At 35.7% G+C, this 21,838-nt stretch overlaps 1 protein-coding gene across 1 annotated transcript in view; it reads left to right on the top strand.

Annotated features, from left to right (window-relative positions):
* HUWE1 (HECT, UBA and WWE domain containing E3 ubiquitin protein ligase 1) overlaps positions 1-21,838 on the top strand; it is a 1,068,888-nt gene that overhangs the window by 581,312 nt on the left and 465,738 nt on the right. The window contains exons 59-60 of the mRNA XM_090396304.1: positions 648-771; positions 20,669-20,907. Coding sequence (XP_090252430.1) covers positions 648-771; positions 20,669-20,907 — 363 coding nt within the window. The remainder of the gene's footprint in view (positions 1-647; positions 772-20,668; positions 20,908-21,838) is intronic.

The raw sequence follows: 21,838 nt of genomic DNA, 5'->3' as shown, positions 1-21,838 counted from the left end.
CATTAACCTCTATATACAAGTAGTCCATTCATGAAGTAACTTCATGCTCAAACTTCATTTGCTTACACTTAGCTAAAAGATGAAACCAAGATTATAACTTCATGACATATTTAATTTATAGTATAACTAAGTGAAAAAAACTTTCAACAGAGTATTTTAGTAATAAGTGTGACACATTTTGACTACTTGTATATGGAAATATGACTTCTGCATTATTTCAACCTTGGTATCTCTCCTGCATCTGGCTCTCACTGATGAGACCTAAATAAAGACTGAAAGCAGCCTGGGTAATGGCCCTACCCATAATACATAGCATTATACATGTCTGCAAGGATGTGTGCATTACATTAGTGCACACATCCTTGCATTAATAGGATACTAAGGTATAAATGATGTGAAGTCGCTAGCCTCTGTATACAATAGCCATACAAGTGTGTTAATATTACAGAAGAAAAATCATTATTCGATATTTCTGGCATTAAGCTACTAGTTTTGCCCTTTTGAATATTTAAAATATATATTGAAGTTTTCATTTATTCCTTGTAGCTTCATGAAATTATTACTAAATATTGCTCTGCATTTATACAAATTTGAACACTGGAAATTTATGATATATCATAATGAAAGATCAAATTTATATTGTGCAGGATCAGAATGCCTTGATGTGCAGTGGAAGCTCTGGAACTCTTGCCAGTATTCCTTCTGCTTTAGTACGATGGAATGAAGAATCTAGAGTTCTAGATGGTGATAGTGTTCATGATTGTGTAACAGGTATAGCAATTTGAATATTTACTGTGATTTAGTTTCTTACAATAACTATTTTATGTTGTACATGGCTCTTGTAATACTCTTGTGAACTGTTATGTCCACTAGTAGCAAACTGCTCATCCTTACATCTCTTTAAATTGCATACATATATAATAATTAACTAACTTCATGGTTCACAGTATAATTTTGACTATTTGATTACTTTGACTTGGGGGGGGGGGGGTGCTTAAGGGTCAAAGCTGTGTAACTGAGAGGAGACCTCCTTTAAAGGAATATGAAGAACTGACCAGGGTTTCCGACCTAATGTCCAATCCTCACCTTCTCGTGGTGCACCACCGCAATATAAAATGATGGCACAACATGACAGAATTTCATGTCGGCTGGGTTGTCGCCTGGTTAAAGAAGGCACCCATTATATTCACCAGAGAACCAGGACAAACAGTGAAAAGTCAGCTACTGGAACAAATCCTAAAACACACCCTAATTCATCATCACCAGAGTTCAAGATTGGAACTATCAACATAAGATGCCTGAATGGCAAAGAAATGGAGCTAGCTGAGCTCCATTCCAAAAAGATAAACTGTCAGATATTTCTGAGAAATAATTACAAAATGTTATATTCAGGCAATGACAATCAAAGAACAGGAGTAACTATAGTATTCAATACTAAATACAAGGTTAATCTTCTTGAATGGTAGGCAGTATCAAGTAGAATAATATGAGCAAATATCAGAATGGGGAACTAGACAGTGAGACTTCTTTTGTGCCTATATTCTTACAGAAAGTTCCTAAGGTAGAATGGAGGAATTTTTTTAGACTTTAGAGAAAGCAACCAACACAATAAAAAGGAAAAGTGGATACTTGGTGGGGATCTAAATAGCAAAGTAGGAAATGATTATCAGACAAACAAAAATATTTCGGGAAAATTTTAAGGAAAGAGCAAAGCTAATGATAATGGTAAATATGTGGTTGGATTTCTGCTCAGGACATGGATTGGGTATTACTAACACCCTGTTCCAACATATAAATGTGCACAAATTGACATGGAGAGAAGAGGCAAGGAACAGGAAAAGTCTATGTTATTGTTGATAATGAAGTTTTCTCGCTGGTGCAGGACACTAGAGTGTATAGAAGATTTGAAATTGGAAGTGATCAACGTTTAGTCTTGAGCAGGATAAAGTTGAATTTCATATTGATCTGCACCTCTCAGATGTCAGTTGTAGACTAAAATGCACAAACTTTATTCAAGAAAAAATGAAGAGCTTGAGAACAAGAAACCTTGGTGATTCAGTGGCAAATACTGAAGAAAATATTCATTGATTCAGTCAGCGAGGTAGGTGTTGAGGTTGTCTGCAAGGATAGAAAAATCAGAACTCCATGGTGGACACATGAAGTTAAAGAGGCAATGAAGAAAAAAAAAGAAAGCATATTGAAAGTTTCTGGTAAATAAGTCAGTTTGTGCTCTTAGAGAATACAGAGACAAATGTAATAAAGCTAAACACTGTAAAACTACCTAAATAAAAGTTACAAGAAGACTTTGGTAAGAAAATAGAAAATAAATATCAAGAAGGTGGCAACATATTCTTCAGGTTGTTGAAAAAGCTCAGAAATGGAGGAAAGAGTGCTGTAAAAGGAATAAGCGATGATAAAGGTGACATGAAACCTGGAGAAAAAGATATCCTTGAAGTATGGAGTAATTACTTTGAGAAATTGCTAAATTAAACAAGCAGTTGCAGCACAGTGATAAAAAATGCTCAGCAGCCATGGATACATATTCATACTTGTAGCAGAAAAAGTCATCAAAAGTCTGAAATGTGGAAAGGCAACAGGAATAGATGATAATTGACCAGAAATAATCAAGTATTCCGGTATAAAAGTTTTGTGGTGGATGCACTGCATAGTTGAGGAGACCTGGACAGAGGGATAAATTCCAGATGTTTGGAGTAGCACTGTCATTGTATCCATGTATAAAAAGGAAAATAAAACAATGTGAGAATTACAGCAGGATTTCTGTGAGTGTTCCTGGTAAGATTTATGGAAGTAAATACTTCAGAAGCAGTTGAGAAGGATTGTGGAAGAGAAGCTTCCTGAAGAACATGCTGGATCCAGGCTAAATGGAGGCTGTCAGGATGAAATTTTCACTTTACGTCAAATAGTTGAGAAATCATTAGATTATAACGAAGATATGTATTTAAGTTTTGTAGACCTGCAAAAGGCATATGACAATATGCCACAAGAAAAGCTATTCAAAATGCTACAGTTGTGTGGTGTCAGTGGAGCATTATATCAAACAACATTTAGTCTTTGAGTTGTAAGTCAGCACTTAGAATTGAATGAAGTATATGAAGATGGTTTAATGTTAAATTTGGTGTCAGACAAGGATATACTTTATCCCCTCTGTTATTCATTATCTATATGGATCACATTATGAAGGAAAGTGGTATTAAACATGATATCAAAATTGGAGATATTAATCTCAGCTCTTCACTTTATGCAGATGATCTTACACTTCTAAATAAATACAGTACATGTCTATAAGATTCCAGTACTAAATTGAATAACTGTTGTAATAGGTATGGTATGAAGGTCAGCAATAACAAGACAAAGACACTGGAAATAGGCAGAAGCACTGAAAATATCAACTGCATTGTGAATGGGGAACCTGTCGAACAAGTACAACATTTCAGCTACTTATGTACAATTTTTAATGAAGATGGTAAATTAAATATGGAAATAGACAACCAAATCAACAAAGCTGTTATGATATGGAAGTCAAATGAATAAATTTATATGGAATAAGTGAAAATTAGTCGAAACACTAAATTAGCTGTATATACAAGACATGTTCAAACCGATTTTAACTTATGGATCTGAGAGCTGGCATAGAAATACAACACTTGACCAAATGCTAGAGACTGCAAATATCAGAGTCCAGAGAAAGATTAGGGGCATGAACTAATGGCATAATAGCAATATGATATTAAAAATGAGTATAATTAGGAAAGAACTTGACATCATTAGTATCCAGAAATGTGTTAACTGAGCTAATCTCATGTATTATGGTCACTTAAATTGGAGAGGAAAGATTAGCAAAACAAGTATTTAATAAATTTAGTTTAATCCTTTATCCAAGTGTGAGCAAACAAAGTTTGCGCCTGAAAGTATCTTCAGGACTGGGATAAGGTGGTACAACATCAGGGGCGACTCCTTGCAAAGGTGGAGCAAGCTAGCAACACTCTTATCTCGGTATCTCCCATAATGCAAAACACATCTCCCTGCAGATATGTCTAATGTTATGCATTAAGGGAAGGGCCACTATCCTTAATGCATAACATTAGACATACCTGCAGGGAGATGTGTTTTGCATTATGGGAGATACTGAGATAAGAGTGTTGCTAGCTTGCTCCACTTTCGCAAGGAGTCGCCCCTGATGTTGTACCACCTACCCCAGTCCTGAAGATACTTTCAGGTGCAAACTTTGTTTGCTCACACATAAAGGATTAAACTAAATTTATTATATTCTAACCAAGTGAAAAATAAACTTTCAAAACAAGTATTCTCTGCAAGGTTGGCAGCAGAAATACCCTTAGGAAGACCAAGATATAGGTGGATTTATACACTAAAAAGTGCCTTAGAAGACAGAAATATATGACCTGATAATATTGGAGTCTTCACAGGTAACAGACTGATTTGGACGAAAATTATTGGATAATGATGTTATCTTCTTCATGTAATACTATCATAATATCCTGCACATCCCTTGAGAGTACATGTTAGGAATTTCATGATTTCATGATGTAATAGATATTACTGTCACAGTAATATTACTTTTTAAAGATTTCATCAACCACTTTCTTGCTGTTCAATTCGAAAAAAAGTTGATACTATTGATTTTGCAATATGCTGTTAAATACGCCATTCTTAATCTGGGGAATGACTTTACTGTGCATACAAATCCTACTATGTTGTACATGTTTCTGAATTCCTTCAGATACAGATATATTTCCTCGGCTGGCCCATGGTACCAATGTTCGATTAAAAAAAAAAAAAAGTGAGTTATTAGAGAAAAGGCATGAATGAATTTTCAGCCTTTTTCTAAATGCATTCAAATTTTATTATTTTCTTCACATAATTAATACTTTTTTTTTACTCCCCAGTTTAGTGCATCGTCTCATTCAATGTTTGGGTTTTTGTTCACTAGTAGATGGCAATGGATTTATTAAAGAAGTTTTATTTCCAGAGAATTGGAAATAAAACATTTTATACCCTTAATTCAAAGATTACAGTGTTCCCTTTTACTTTTTGCAAGACACTTGCAAAAAGTAATCCCAAAACACATCCCATTTCATCATCAACAGAGTTCAAGATTGGTACTACCAACGTAAGAAGCATCAATGGGAAAGAAATGAAACTAGCAGAAGAATTAGTGAAGTATCAGATCAATATATTAGGTATGAATGAAACAAAGAAGACAAAAGCAGGTGAGATCTTTCTAAGTACAAATACAAAATGCTATATCTAGGCAATAACAATCAGGGAATAGAGGGAGTAGCCATATAGTCATCTTGAATGGCAGGCAATATCATGTACAGTGATGTAGACAAATATCAGAATGGGGAATTGGATGGTGAGACATTTATTTGTGGTTGTGGTCCAACAGAAGGTTCTAATAAGGAAGAAGTGGAGGAATTTTTTGAGGCATTACAAGCTAGCACAACAAAAAAAGAGTTTGATCCTTGTTGGAGATCTAAACAGTAGAGTAGGAAATGATTACCAGACATGTAGAAATATTTTGGGAAAATTTGGAGAAAAGTGCAAAGCTAATGGTAAATGTTTGCTGGATTTCTTTTCTGATTAATTGATTAATTGTTGCTCACACCATGTTCCAACATAAAAATGTGCACACGTGGAGGGAAGCTACTAGAAAGGTCTCATTGGCTATGATATATTTATCGATGTTATCTTGCTGGTTTGGAACTCAAGAGTATACAGAACAGAATGTGAAATGGGAGGTGACTATTTAGTTTCAAAACTACATAGTAATTCAATTCTACCCAGCTCAAGCTGAGTAAAATTGAATTACTTTTAGATTGAACTTTCAGAGGTGAACTGTAGACTGAAATACACAAAAATTCATTGAAGAAAAATTGAAAGACTTTATAAACAAGACCAAGTCCTTAGAGATTTAATGACAGATCCTGAAGAAAACACTGATTCAGCAAGAGAGGCATGTGGTGAGGTTGTCTGTAATGATAGTAAAATCAGACCTCCATGCTGGACTCATGAAGTTAAGGAGAAGAAGAAAGCAAGTTCCTAGCAAATAAGTGAGCTTGTGCTTTTAGAGAATACAGAGCAAATGTAAAAGCTATACACTGTAAAACTAGCTAATAAAATGTCATGGAAAGACTGGTAAGAAAATACAAAACATCAAAAAGATGCAAAATATTCTGGAGGGTATTGAAAAAGATTAGAAATGGAGGAAAAAAAGTACTACAAAAGGAATCAGTGATGATAAAGATGACATGAAAACTGCAGATAAAGATATTCTAGATGTCTGGAGTAATTATTTTGAAAAACTTCTTATTGATACAGTTGTCAGCACGATTGTAGAAAACTCCCAAAGGAATGCAGTGGAACTTATATATATTCAAAAAATCTTATATGGGATAAGTGATTAAAAAAATATCACTTATTCTAATTATTATAAATTATAGTTATTCTACTTATCATCATAAATTTAAATATGCATAATATTTTTATCCAGAAACTTCTAATTTAAATGCAATGAAAACCAAGTAAATTTCATTAAATAATAAAAAAGTTATCAAGAAATGTAAATTGTATTTTAGATTCCTAATAAACCACCCACCATATCTGCAAATGGATTACATGTTGGATCATGTTTATTGAAGAGAGCCCTAGTCTGTTCAGTATTCCTGAAATAGATTAAAAACATTTGATTTAAATAACTGTCACTGATTTTTCATGAAAAACAGAAATATAGGAATTCATACCATTGGACTATTGACAGATAGCAGATGAATTTCGAAGAAAATTGTTGTTAGGCCATTAGTAATGATCTAATTTTTTTATGTAGTACTATTCTAGTATTTTGTATACCCTCTGAGGGTACATATCATTTATAATTTGATGAATTATTTCATGAAAATCATGTTATATGTTTTATAACAATTAGCAATAACTTAAAACAGGTAACCCCTATGGGAGCTAGGATAGGAGATTCTTCTCAACCATTTACCGCAACAGATTTCATTGAACCATTAACATCGATCATATTGTACTTAAAATTCATTCACTCTCTCAAGAAATCAAAGATTGCATAGTCTCTTTCATCGGGTTTCCTCAATACATGTTCAAGTGCAGTTGTAAGAATTGTAAGAAGTCTATGGAGCAACTGGGTAGCTCCTACTCAAACACAGGAAATGTCAAGCTACTGCTCAACTTGGCCTGTAAATAAATAGCTTGGATAAGTTTTATATAATTATTGTTTGCTTAAATATAGAAGTAGAAAAAGTCATCAAAAAGCAGCTGGAAAGTATCAGTTTGGCTAGAAATACTCAAATGTGGAGGTATAGAAGTTTTGCTGTGGCTGCATTGCATAATTCAGAAGCTCTGGTCATAGGGTCAAATTCCAGATGATTGGAGCAAAGCTCTCATAGTACCCATCTATACAAAGGGAAATAAAACTGAATCCTGAGTGCTCTTGATAAGATTTTTGCAACTGACTGACTGAATCAGTGCTATAACTTATGAATGATAGACGAAAAAATAAAAGTACAGAACAGTATAGAATACTCAGTAAAATTATAAAAAATGAATGCAGGAAGGCTAAAGACAAGTGGCTAAATGAAAAATGTAAACAAATAGATGAATTGGACAAGAAACACAATAGTAAAGAAATGTCAGTCCATACTCTGACAAATAAAAAGAAAAATTTCACCCATAATCCTTGTATAAAAGATCAAAATGGAAAAATGCTACTAGAGATACAAGATATGAAAAGATGGAAAAGAACTGTTTGACTCTCATTGTACAGACACCAAATATACAAAATATGGATGGTGAACAAATACATATGAAAAAAAAAGAATATGCTCCAAGTCAAATGCAAACAGGTTAAACACCAGGCCCTGATCAGATCCCTATCGAATTGTTAAAGAAAGTAAATGAAAACACACTTAATGACCTAAAGGTTATTTTTAATAACATTATGATACAGGATACATCCTTGATAATCTAAGGAAATTCATCTTTGTCAATATTCCCAAAATTCCAAGAACTTTTGAATGTTCAGAATATAGACTAATAGGTTTAACAAGCCATGCTACAAAATTACTACCGAGAATAATCCTAGAAAGAATAAAAGGTACTTTGTCAGCACCTTTAGATGTCAGTACCAATAGAAGACACTCAATCAGGTTTTCAAAAAGACAGGTACAAGAAAAGGAATTTTCAATTTGAAAACATTATGTGAAAGAAGCCTTGATAACCAGAAAAGCATATATCTTTGTTTTATTGGTTACACCAAAGCATTTGATTCAATAGATCACATGAAATTAATACATATCCTACAGAATAACAGGTTAAAACGAAAAGATCTATGTATAATTACAAATATATACTGGAATCAAATGGCCTCAATAAGATATAAAAATGCATATTCTGACAACTTTGAAATCAAAAATGGAATAAGACAAGGATGTAAGGGTCAAAGCTGTATAACTGAGAGGAAACCTCCACATAGCCTTTAAAGGAATGCGGAGAACCGACCAGGGCTTCTGACCTAATGTCCAATCCTCACCTTCTCGTGGTGCACCCTGTTGGGTATCTACTTTGATACTGAACGAACGAGGATGGGCTGGAAATTTGGGATTTAGCCGACCAAATTGTATTCTTATTGGTTAAACCAAAATAAAAAAATGATGGTACAACATGACAAAATTTCATGCCGGCTGGGGCATCGCCCGGTTAAACAAGGCCCCCGTTGTTTTCGCCAGGGAACCAGGGCGAACAGCAAAAAGTCAGCTACTGGAACAAATCTGAAAACAAACCCCAATTCAACATCAATAGAGTTAAAGATCGGTACTATCAACATAAGAAGCCTGAATGGCAAAGAAATGGAGCTAGCTGATGAATTAGATAAGTACCAGATCGACATAATAGGGGTGACTGAAACAAAAAAGACAAAAACTGGTGAGATCTTTCTGAGCAATAAATACAAAATGTTATATTCAGGCAATGACAATCAAGGAAAAGAAAGAGTAGCCATAGTATTCAACACAAAATACAAGGCTAATCTTCTTGAATGGCAGTCAGTCTCAAGCAGAGTAATGTGGGCAAATATGAGAATGGGGGACTGGACAATAAGACTTATTTGTGCCTATGGTCCTACAGAAGGTTCTACTAAGGTAGAAGTGGAGGAATTTTTTGAGGCTTTAGGAAAAAAGCGACTGACACAATGAAAAAGAAAAAGTTGGTCCTTGTTGGGGATCTAAATAGCAGAGTAGGAAATGATTGTCAGACATACAAAAATATTTTGGGAAAATTTGGAGAAAAGAGCAAAGCTAATAATAATGGCAAATATCTGTTGGATTTCTGTTCAGGACATGGACTGGTTATTACTAACACCATGTTCCAACATAAAAATGTGCACAAATTCACATGGAGAGAAGAGGTAAGGAATAAGAAAAGTCTCATTGACTATGTTATTGTTGATAATGATGTTTTCTCCCTGGTGCAGGACACCAGAGTGTACAGAGGATTTGAAATTGGAAGCGATCACTATTTAGTCTTGAGCAGGATAAAATTGAATTTCATATTGAAAAGAATAACATCTAAGAAAGTTTTAAAGCGAATAAAAGTTGAGCAGCTCTCAGATATGAACTGTTGACTAAAATACACAAAGATTATTGAAAAAAAAATGAAACAGTTTGAGAACAGGAATCAAACTTTGGAGATTCAGTGGCAAACTCTGAAGAAAACATTGATTGATTCTGCCAGAGAGGCATGTGGTGAGGTCTGCAAGGATAAAAAAATCAGAACTCCCTGATGGACACAGGAAGTTAAAGAGGCAGTGAAGGAAAAGAAGAAAGCATATCAAAAGTTCCTGTCAAATAAGTCAGCTTGTGCTCTTAGAGAATACAGAGACAAATGCAACAATGCTAAACACTGTGTAAAACTAGCTAAACAAAAGTCATGGGAGGACTTTGGTAATAATATAGAAAATAAATATCAAGAAGGTGGCAAAATATTCTGAAGGTTGTTGAAGAAGCTTAGGAATGGAGGAAAGAGTGACATGAAAGGTGACATGAAAATGGGAGAAAAAAATATCCTTGAAGTATGGAGTAATTACTTTGAAAAACTGCTAAATGAAACAAGCGGTGATGACAGCACAGTGGTAAAAAACACTGACCAGGCATGCAGTCAGGAATACATATCCATACTTGAAGTAGAAAGAAGCCATCAAAGACTTGAAATGTGGAAAGGCAGCAGGAGTAGATGATATTCGACCATAAATGCTGAAGTATGGTGGTATAAGAGTCTTACAGTGACTGCACTGCATAGTTCAGAAAGCCTGGACAGAGGGACGAAATCCCAATGATTGGAGTAGAGCTCTCATAGTACCCATATATAAAAAGGGAAATAAAACTGATTGTTAGAATTAGAGGTATTTCCCTACCGAGTATTCCTGGCAAGAACTATGCAAGTATACTTGAGAAATGGTTGAGAAGAATTGTGGAAGAAAAGCTTGGTGAAGAACAAGCTGGATTCAGGCCAAATAGAGGCTGTCAGGATCAGATCTTCACTTTACGACAAATAGTCGAGAAAGCATGGGAATATAACAAAGATCTGTATTTAAGTTTTGTCGATTTGGAAAAGGCATATGAAATGGTATCAAGAGAGAAGCTATTCAATATGCTACAGTTATATGGTGTCAATGGGGTGGGGCATTATATCAAGCAATACTTAGTCTTTATTTGAGTTGTAAGTCAGCAGTTAGAATTGAAGGTAGTACAGGAAGATGGTTTAATGTTAAATCTGGTGTGAGACAAGGATGTACATTATCCCCTCTGTTACTCATTATCTATATGGATCACATTATGAAGAAAAGTGGCTATTAAACATGATATCAAAATTGGAGATGTTGATGTCAGCTCTTTGCTTTATGCAGATGATGTTATACTTCTAAATAAATCTGCTACAAGTCTGCAAGATTCTCTGACTAAATTGAATAGCTGTTGTAATAGATATGGTATGAAGGTCAGCAATAAAAAGACAAAGACAATGAAAGTAGGCAGAATCATTGAAAACGTTAACTGTGTTGTGAATGGAGAACCTGTGGAACAAGTGAAACATTTCAGCTCCTTAGGCATGATTTTTCCTGAAGATGGTAAATTAAATATAGAAATAGACAACAGAATCAACAAAGCTGGTTCTGTTGTCTATTTCTATATTTAATTTACCATTAGTCAGAACACTAAATTAGCTATATACAAGACAGTGTTCAAACCAGTTTTAACTTATTGATCTGAGAGCTGGGTCAGAAGTAAAACACTTGACCAAAGACTAGAGACTGCAGATATGGGAGTCCTGAGAAAGATTAGAGGCATGAACAGATGACATCAATGGCAATATCATATTAAAAACGAGGATATTAGGAAAGAACTTGACATTGTCAACATCCAGGAATGCGTTAGTAGAGCTAATCTCAGGTGGTATGGTCACTTAAACAGAATGGACGAAGAAAGATTAGCCATACAAGTGTTCTCTGCCAGGTTGGCAGGAAAACGACCCAGAGGAAGACCAAGATATAGGTGGATTGATTACGGTACAAAATGCCTTAGACGATAGAAATGTAAGATCTGATAATGTTGGAATGTTGACAAGTAACAGACTGAATTGGAGGAAAATTGTAGATAAGAAGTTAGTAATGATGTAATTTTTTTCATGTAGTACTATCATATCCTGTACGCACCTTGAGGGTACATGGCAGGAATTTGATGATGATGATGACAATGGTGTATCTTATCACCCTTACTGTAGAATATACCGTATTTTCCGGTGTATAAGACAGAGAGTTGCCCATTCACGAAGTTGCATGAAGTTTACAGTTAGATAAAGTATTAAACCAAGTGGAAAAACTTTAAACATCTATCTGTAATCCAGAGTGTAATCTATGTGTAATGAGGTGTGACACCTTTTGGCCACTTGTATATGTAAAATGCTTGGCATTTCTCATGTTTTTAAGGATATGCATTATGGGATACTCAGGCAAATGATTTGAAGTTATTAGCCTCTCTATATACAAGTTGCCCAGTTGTGAAGTTACTTCACATGCAAACTTTGTTTTCTTATGCGTGGATAAAGGATTAAACCAAGAATTTAATTATTTTTTTTCACATCTTTAATTTACAATATGAAGGTTAGAGCTACTGAAGCATCTAGTGCTCTCTCAAATCAGTCATTTCTTCTCTTATAGAATGTACCCTTGGATTTTTTCTTCTCTTTGATTCTAACCAGATTGGTTTAAAGGAAATGAGCCTGCAGATACTATAGCTAGTTCAGCTCTTTTCTCAAGCATATAGATATTGCTTGCTCTCTCTGTGGCAAAAGTACACCAATGGTAGTCATCATGACATAGAACATCGGTTCCCAACTGATGCGGTGATACGCATGCCCCCTGAGGGTACGTACTGGGGTGCACGAAAAATAATCAGTAATGGCAGAAAAACTTTATTTCCACTATTTTACATTGAGATAGGCACTGAACAAAAGTGTCAGTATTGAAAAACAAGAGCTACATTTTATAGAAAAGGGTTTAAAAGGGGTACATAAGTGGGAAAAAGGTTGTGAACCACTGACATAGAGCAATAATAAACTCTGTTGAATTAAGCCAAATGGAATTTTTTTAGTACTTTGCAAATGTCCTCATTTTGCTAATGAGCAGTTATCCTGTCAGTATTCATAATCTCAGGCCTATTCATCCACACTGATTTTCTGAGACTCACGAGATGCGTTTGTAAATTTTTATAGAAAATAGTTTTAGCAGTATATAAACTGCATACGTATGTCGTATTTTTATTTTATTTAATGAATATTTTTTGTAAATAAATCTCTAAATATTAGTTATTTTTATCTGATTTTATGCATTTTCTTATATTTGCTGTTTTTCACTTGTTTTGTGTAAACCCGTTAAGAATTGTTTTGCTATTATCATCAGATTCCTGACATATACTTTCAAGATGTGTACATTATATTATGATAACACTAGATAAAAAAATCGACATTACTACCTTCCTCCAAATCATTTTGTTAACTATTCGAAGGAAAATTGGCATTATCAGATCTTATATTCTGTCTTCTAGGGCACTTTTTTGCTGTATCAATCCACCTATATCTCTTGGCCTTCCTCTGTGTGCATGAATTTTTTTTTTTATTATATTTCTTTTAAGTAGGAATTTATTGACCATTTGTTTTACTTACACTGTAGCTTTTTTTAAATATATCTGTTACTTGCATTTTGTGTTCCATTGTCAACATAATAAAGATACATTGATGCTAAGTTGAAAATTTTACATCTGTTAAAGCTATTTTCATGTAAGTTTTGGTTTCTGTCTTTAATTTATGTAATCTTTACAATTAGGTCCACTTGTATGTAGAGGCTACTGACTTTACATTGATTGCCTTAGTATCTTATAATGAAAAGGACACAATCCAGGCTTTCAACCTTTATTTGAAATTAGACAAATGAAAATCATCACTGTCCAGTGTCCATTGCTGTCTGATGGATCACTGTTTTACCATTCTTTTCCATTTCTCTCTTTTCATTGCCAGGTAACTCAAGTCCTGCTTTCACTTTGGCCATCCTCTTCTATTTATGCCATCCATGGTACCAAGCATAGAATGTTATCCATTCTACAGATATGTCCAAAAAACTTTAGTTTCCTTAGAAGTATTTTCTGCATTAGATTTTCTTTAACTTTTCCTTTTTAATACAGTTCATTTGTTACCTTTTGCACTCATCCAATTGGTAGAATCTTTTTATAACATGTTCTGTCAAAATGCATAAAATCAGATAAAAATAACTAATATTTAGAGGTTTATTTGTCTCGGTCTTTTTATCCACATCTCAAAGCCATAGAGAGTACTTATGAATATATACGTTTCCAACAACTTTATGGGAAGGCTCACTGATTTACTTTTCCATATCTTGTCCATTGCGTGTAGGTTTGCTTTGGCTTTTGTTATCCAAGATATCTCTTTTTTACAGTCTGAATCATGCAACATGTTCCTCCCTAGGTATATGAAGTTTCTAATCTCTTCTAGCTCTTGTCCATTGACCTTTATTTGCTTTTTCATCCTATTCTCTTTATCATTGTTTTTTTTTTATTGATGTTCATTCCCTATATCGCTTTCCTTCTTCGCTTCAGCAATATTGTTTAGAGTTCTTTTTCAGTAATGACTATCATCTGCTAATCACAAATTATTTAATTTCATACCTTGAATTGAAATTCCCCTTACATTATCCTTTATTTGACATCCATTGTTCTTTTTAAAAGCATGGTAAAAATGCTTGGGAGTGTTGGACACCCTTGTCTCGTGCCTCATGTTGTCCAGAATGATCTTTCTATTTTTCAGGTTATTTCAGGATATTTATCAGGTTCCTGTCCATAAGATTTGAGTAAGTATAGTCCATACCACTTGATCTGTACTGTCAAATGTTTTCAGAAAGTCCACAAGGTATAAATAATTTTATTTTAAATACAGCTTTCTCTGCAATTAATCTTCATATTAATTTTTGGTGCACAATACTTATTTCTCTTCTGAATCTTGCTATCTTCCAGATTTTCTTCCATTAGCTTCCTTAATCTTTCCGTTAATGTCATAATGATTACTTTTCCCACATGACTCGTTAGAGCTATTGTACTATAATTTTAGTACATTTTGCAGTTTTTTTTGTGTGTGTGCGTGCGTATATGAATAAATATATTAGGACTGATGTTTTCCACTCATTTGTTACTTTTTATTCTTCCCATGCCATGGTATACAACTATTATAGTTTGTCTATTATTACCTTGCCACCATTATTCCCAGTGCTTTATGATTTTTCAGATGTCTTACTACTGCCTTTACAACCTCATCCCTCACTATATTGTTTCTTCCTCTGTGCTTTGAAGGAGAAATCTATATTTTTCACATACAAGTAATAAAATTACATATCACCAGATTATTAAAATATTAGGACTGATGTTTTCCACTCATTTGTTACTTTTTATTCTTCCCATGCCATGGTATACAACTATTATAGTTTGTCTATTATTACCTTGCCACCATTATTCCCAGTGCTTTATGATTTTTCAGATGTCTTACTACTGCCTTTACAACCTCATCCCTCACTATATTGTTTCTTCCTCTGTGCTTTGAAGGAGAAATCTATATTTTTCACATACAAGTAATAAAATTACATATCACCAGATTATTAAAAATATGGACCAGAGATAGCTTGCAAAAAGTTTTTTAACTCTTAGAAAGTAAATTATACTAGATAAGAAATTATAATTTTTGTTTATGTTCTTTTCCCAAGTTTGTGCAAAGATCAGTAGCCTCAGTGTGTGTGTAATATATTATGTATATAATAATGTTGTTAAATCTTGAATAAAAGGGATTTTAGTAATATAATACCTTTTTTATTCAGATTTTACTCTTCTTCTTCTTCTGCAGCTTCTCCCACTTAAGTGGGGTCACTGTTGATAATGAGTCTCCTCCACATCTTCCTGTATTGGGCTTTCACCACATCCAAGTTCTTCATCCTCATGTCCTCTTCTACCAGCTCCCTCCATCTCTTCTTTGGCTGCCCACACTTCGCCTTCCTTGCATATCCATCTGCATGACCCTTCTTCCCATATTCGTCCTCCCTCCTCATCGCATGACCAAACCATCTCAACCTTGCCTCCTGTATTTTCGCTAAGTTTGTAACTTTCACTGTTCCTCTGACATAGTCATTTATCAGACGATCCTTTCTGTTCACATTGCACATCCACCCAAGCATTCTCATCTCTGCTACTTCCATCCTGCTGTTATTTTTCCTCAGGGCCACAGTTTCTATAGCATATGTTATAGCTGGCCTCACTACTGTCCTATAGATTTTGCCGCATAACACTTCAGCCATCTCCCTCCAGTTCCTCCAACCTGCTTGTATCCTGCATCCAACTTCCTTCTCAGCTCCTCCATCTTCTTCCACTGTTGAACCTAAGTATCTAAAGTCTCTCACCTTCCTGATAACATTTCCTTCCAGCTCCAGATTTGTCTCCCGTCTGCTGCCCACTGCACAACACATATACTCTGTCTTACTTCTGCTCGGTCTCATACCTCTCTCTCTTCCAGTACTTTTCTCCATCTCTCCAGTTTACTTCTCGCTTCTTCTCTTGAATCTGCACACAGCAAAATGTCATCTGCATACAACATTGTCCAAGGTGCATCTTCTCTCACCTCCTCCGTCACCACCTCCATCATAATGTTAAACAGAAATGTACTTAATGCTGACCCTTGATGCAAGCCAACTGTTACTTTAAAACTTGAAGACAGGTCCGAACACTTTAAAAAAAGTGTTCGGACCTTCACAGAAATGTGAAGACATTTCTGTATTCACATTTCTGTACATTTCCTGCAACAACCTGACATATTTCTCCGGCACCTTCTTCTCCCTCAGACACCTCCAGACTTCTTGCCTTGGCACTCTATCATATGCTTCCTCCAGATCAATAAATGCCAGATGTTGCTCCCTTTGTTTCTCTCGATACTTTTCCATCATCTACCGTAACCCAAAGACAGTTGTTGATCTACCAGGCATGAAGCCAAATTGTTCCTCTGCAATCTCCACCTCCTTCCTCAATCTACCATCAAGAACCCTTTCTAGGATTTTCATTGTGTGGGACATCAAATTTATTCGTCTGTAATTTTACAGTCTTGTGCATCCCCTTTACCCTTGTAGATGGGGACAAGAGTACTCTCCCTCTATTCCTTGGGTATATTTTCCTGTTGGCAAACTTTCATGAACAGGTCCCACAGCAGGCCAATTCCCTCTTCCCCCAGTGCCTTCCATGCCTCCACTGGAATTTTGCCAGGGGCCGATTTTTTATTCCTCATTCTCTTCATGGCCTCTGTCACTTCCACTCTACTGATGTTCTGCACCATCCCCTCAGAAGGTTGCCCATCTCCTCTGTGAGTCCTTGCATTTTCCACATTCAAAAGTCCCTCAAAGTTTATTTTCCATCTGTTATGTCCACATCCCTCCATAATACTCTTTCTTCAGCATCTTTGATCTGCCTCACATGTAGATGTCCTTTGCTGCTTTATTTCTACATTTTGCTAGTTGGTAAATTTTTCTCTGTCCTTCCTTTGTTTCTAATTGATCATACAGATCTTGATATGCCATAGCCTTCGCCTGCGCCACAACTCTCTTGGCTTCTTGCTTTCTCTCTCTGTCCTCTTCCACTCTTGACTCATCCCACTTCTGCTTTGCCTTCCTCTTAGCTGTCACTGCCACTTGTACATTATTATTCCACCACCAACCCTCATTCTGCTCTCTAATCTTTCCAGATGTCTCACCAAGCACCTCGATTGCACAGCTCAGGATTACTTTTGAATTATGTTTCCACCAAACTTGTACACTTTCCAGTCCATCCGAAATCCTCTCTAACACCCTCTCCCTAAAACGATTCCTCACACTCACCCTCTTTTAAGCGAAACCACTTAATTGTCTTCATCCCATGGCATCCAGAGGTTCTTATCTTCGATCTTATTTTAAAGTCTGCACACAACAGTCAGTGTTGCTGTGCTACTTGATCTCTTGGAATTACTTTACAATTTGTCAACCTTAAGATGTTTTCTTCTAGTCAAAATGTAATCAATTTGTGAACTGTTGTTACCACTCCTAAATGTTATCAAATGTTCTTCCCTCTTGTAGAAAAAAGAGTTCACAATTGCCAGATCAAACGCTACTGCAAAGTCCACAACCCTCCCTCCTGGTTCATCATTCCCACTCCGTCGCCACAATGCACCCTTTCACAGTCTCTATTCTGTCTTCCTAGGTGTTTGTTCAAGTCTCCTCGGACGACCACTCACCATCTCATTTTCTTCCAATTCCATCATTTCTTCATCTAACACGTTCTAGAACTCATCTTTCTCCTCTGCTATACAACCAACTTGCGGGGCATATACACATAATACGACCACCCGCTCTTCTCCAAGACCCAATTTCATTCGCATGATCCTGTCGTTCCTTCTACCCACTTCCAGTACTTCACGCTTCGTTCTGCCACACACCACAATTCCTACACCATTTCTTCCCTCGTTATTCGCTCCAGAGTAGAACAATTTATATCCATCTCCCAGTTCCTTTGCCTTCTCCTGCACACATAAAATGTCCAACTTCCTCTTCCTCATCGTGTCTGCCACCTCTCTTCCCCTTCCAGTCATGCTTCCAACATTCAGTGTTTCCACTCGCAACATCCTCTCCACCTGCTGGGCTCGCTTCTTTAACCGCACCTGGCCTTGATGCGGTAACCCTCGTCCACTTCTTGCAGCTGTAGGGTTATGTGGCTGCGCGTCGCTAAAGGGATATGCCCTAGCCCTTATATCATTTTCTCTTTGACTCATATCATAGTTTGAGCTGGCATTGAAGTTTTCCGACCGGATGGCCTTCCTGACATCAACCCTTGCATTTATCCGGGCTTGGGACTGGCACCTATTGAGGCTAGCTTGCCTCCTTCGGTGGCTGCATAAGACCAAATGACTTAGCAAGATAAGGACTCGCCCCTAGCCCTTGAATACTCTAATAGCATCAAGGGGAAGGAGCAAGGAGAGGAGTAAGAAGAGGAGGGACCAGTCTACAGAATAATATAACAGATATATATTACATGAAGTAAGGCATGGTCCAGCATCTGGTACCTCGGGTTTGCCATGCCCGTACTCACTAAAGTGAGCCCTTGAGGATTTTATTCAGATTTTACAAGTATACTAAATCCTGCTAAAATACTTGTATATCAATGAATAAACTTGGTCTAATTGTAATAGAAATAATGTTTTTTTTTTAATTATGAATAATGTATTATCAATAGTTTTGTTCAAGAACAAAGGAGATTGCATTGTGTCTAAGTATGCCATAGTGAACAAAAGAATCCAGACAGGATTAAGAAGATTAAGTCATGACCAGCGGCACTGGTCATGACTTACTGTACTGTACACATGCAGCATGATATTACACGGGGGGTGGTGTCTACCATCTAATTGCACCAATAGAAGTGGGTTTCGGGTGCAGAAAATTACGTTACCCAGTGGACGATGACGTAAGCAAAAATGAAGGTCGTCGGGGCCGTATAAATAGCAGTTTGTCGATACGGGGTCTTGTCTTGCCTTTTTCTTGGTGTATGAGTTTGAGTCAATCTGGTGTGCGTTCCCGTTCTTGGGTCAGTGAGAAGTTTCAAGGTCACGTGAGGTTCCGACCTGAAGTTACGATGTACACAATGGGGTTTTGCTAACATCGTTGGAGATCATTTGTAATCGCCATTGGAGACCTGTGTTCCAGATAGAAAATTGCCAAGGGACTGATATGACTAAGATAAGTTGTTTTAGGAGAAATTAGATGATGAATTTTAATGCCGCCAAGTTCCCGATGTCCGCTGATGATAAAGAAGGATTCTCAAAACCCAGAAGAGTTTCCCAGAGTTCAATGCTAAAGACGAACTGTAACAGAAAGATTTGATTTTATGGATCATTCAGAGAAGTACAGACCTCTGTTCAAGTAAGATCTTTCATTGTTTAGTGAGAGAAAAGATTGTGACGGTGATTTAATTAAGGGACTTGTTTTATAATAATACTTGAGGACTTTAGGCCTAATGATGATAGTTGAAATATTTTGTTATGTGAGAGAAGGTTTGGTTAAAAATTTAAAGTGAAATTTCATGTATTTTATGTTATAGCTATTGCCTTAGCCTGCAGAATGTTATGTAAGATTAATCTGAGTATAACCAAGTTAAATGAGAGAAAATGATAGGCACGTGGTCTTACTAGAATTGAATATGATGAGGAATTGTAAACATAGTCATTAGTTGTAATTTGAAGCATAGAAGCTAATTTACTTAGTACTTAAAATTGACGCATTGTGCATTTCATTGGTGTTAAATAAATTGTTTTCTTGTTTAAATAAAAACTTTCCTGATTTCTATTTCCAATGCACTACTCATTAATTTGAATCTGTGTGAGCCTTAAAAATAGATATTGTTACGACTGCATAACAGAAAATTTAAGTTGATAGATTTACTTAGAATTAAGAGAGAAAAGTTCCGTGTGGTTTAGTGTGTGTTATTCTTTAGAGGGAGATTCACCTCCCACCTACAAATTTGGTGGCACAGCTAGAAACTAAATAAATTTTCCAAATTCAGTTGAGAATAAACACCAGTGGGTCAGACAAAGAGATTGGCTCCAGCCAGAGGCAATTTCTGCATTCTGTAAGTTTTGCACATGTGAACTTTTGTTTTTGGCCATTAGTATAGTAAAGGTTAAGAAGAAAGGTTTAAACAAGATAACTATAGATTTTACAAAGGCGCAGAAGACAAGCTATGTTTGAAGATTTATGACATATTTAAAATAACGACATATTTAACAATGTATTATGTGATATCTGTAGCCTCTGTATACAAGCAATCTTGTGAAGTTATTTCTTGTGAAAACATGAAGTATCTGTTTAATTCAAAGTTCGTGAAAATGTTTAATATATGCAACAAGAAATTTATTGGACATTTTTAATCTATGTTATACATTTTCCTGTTGTAATATTCAAATTGATAATCATAACTGTTTGAAAATGGTTCTTCTTAAGGTATGAAACCAGCAATTATTGAAGTTCTAGAGAAATACCGAGATGAAGAGCTAGCTGAAAGAAGGGAAAAGCGGAAAAAAATGCAAGAGGAAGAGGATGCAAAAAAGAAGGATGAAGATAAAACAGAGCAAGCTACTTCTTCCACACCCACTACAGCAGCTATTAATGGCAAAGATGATGGGGAAGATAATCAGGGAATCACTCAAATATCTGACAGCAATGTCCCTATAGCTATGGAGGTATTCATTTGTTTTTTGTTAAGTCTGTTGCCATTTATTTTTAAATTCAATTTCTGTTAACCCTGTAAAAAAATCACTGCTATAACAAGCTTTTAAAAATTCTGATCCCACCCCATAGATAGTGTTATGCATAGTTGGCAAAGTGCTGAGTGTATCTGCCTCTGCAGGTTAGTCCAGATTCGAGAGGAGCCTAACCAGCCTGCTCTTATGTATGCCAAAGATATGTAAGAGTGAAAAAGAGCTATAAAAGGTAAAACTGAGCAAAACTAAGAAGAATCTAGTTACTAGATTATCTATTCTGAAATCTGTTATGTTGAGGTGGTGGTGGTGGTGGTTAACATGTTTTCTGCCACGCTCCTCGGGCATAGTTTGTTATCGCACGCCAAGGCTTCTCCAACAGAATTTTGTTTCATACGCCAACTACGAATAGTCTCGTATAACCCCACACACACACCACCACCAATGTCTTACATGCACTAACGACTGTGTAACTTGATTTCAGCATTCAGTGCAGTAAGGTTTATTGCGTCTAGTCTTACAATTATTTAAAATTATCTAAATAAAAATCTTCAATTACATCATGGCCAGTAAAAGAAAGCTTACTGATAAAGAATTAGAAGCTTATGCTAATATGAGCGATGATGAATGGAATGAATTATTTGGTTCCGATTCCGAAGATGATAATAATCCTACAGACGACTCTAGCGATGACTCAGATGATGATATATCATATATAAATATATGTATATGGTGAAAAAACTTCAAAAAAATTGTTTTATTTGCATTAATCAATACACAGTTTATGCAACAATATCTCTTATAATGTATTATACTTTTGCTGAAATCATTTTCCTTCTACCAAGCCCCCAGACGTTCTCTCCACTTTATTCACAAGCCAAGGGTCCAAATTAACATGCTTATACTATGGGTT

This window comes from Typopeltis vanoorti, chromosome 1 (genome assembly GCF_054136105.1).
Source record: "Typopeltis vanoorti isolate ZY-2024b chromosome 1, IOZ_Tvanoo_1.0, whole genome shotgun sequence".
NCBI classification, from domain to species: Eukaryota; Metazoa; Arthropoda; class Arachnida; order Uropygi; family Thelyphonidae; genus Typopeltis; species Typopeltis vanoorti.
This window is presented reverse-complemented; position numbering and strand designations above follow the sequence as displayed.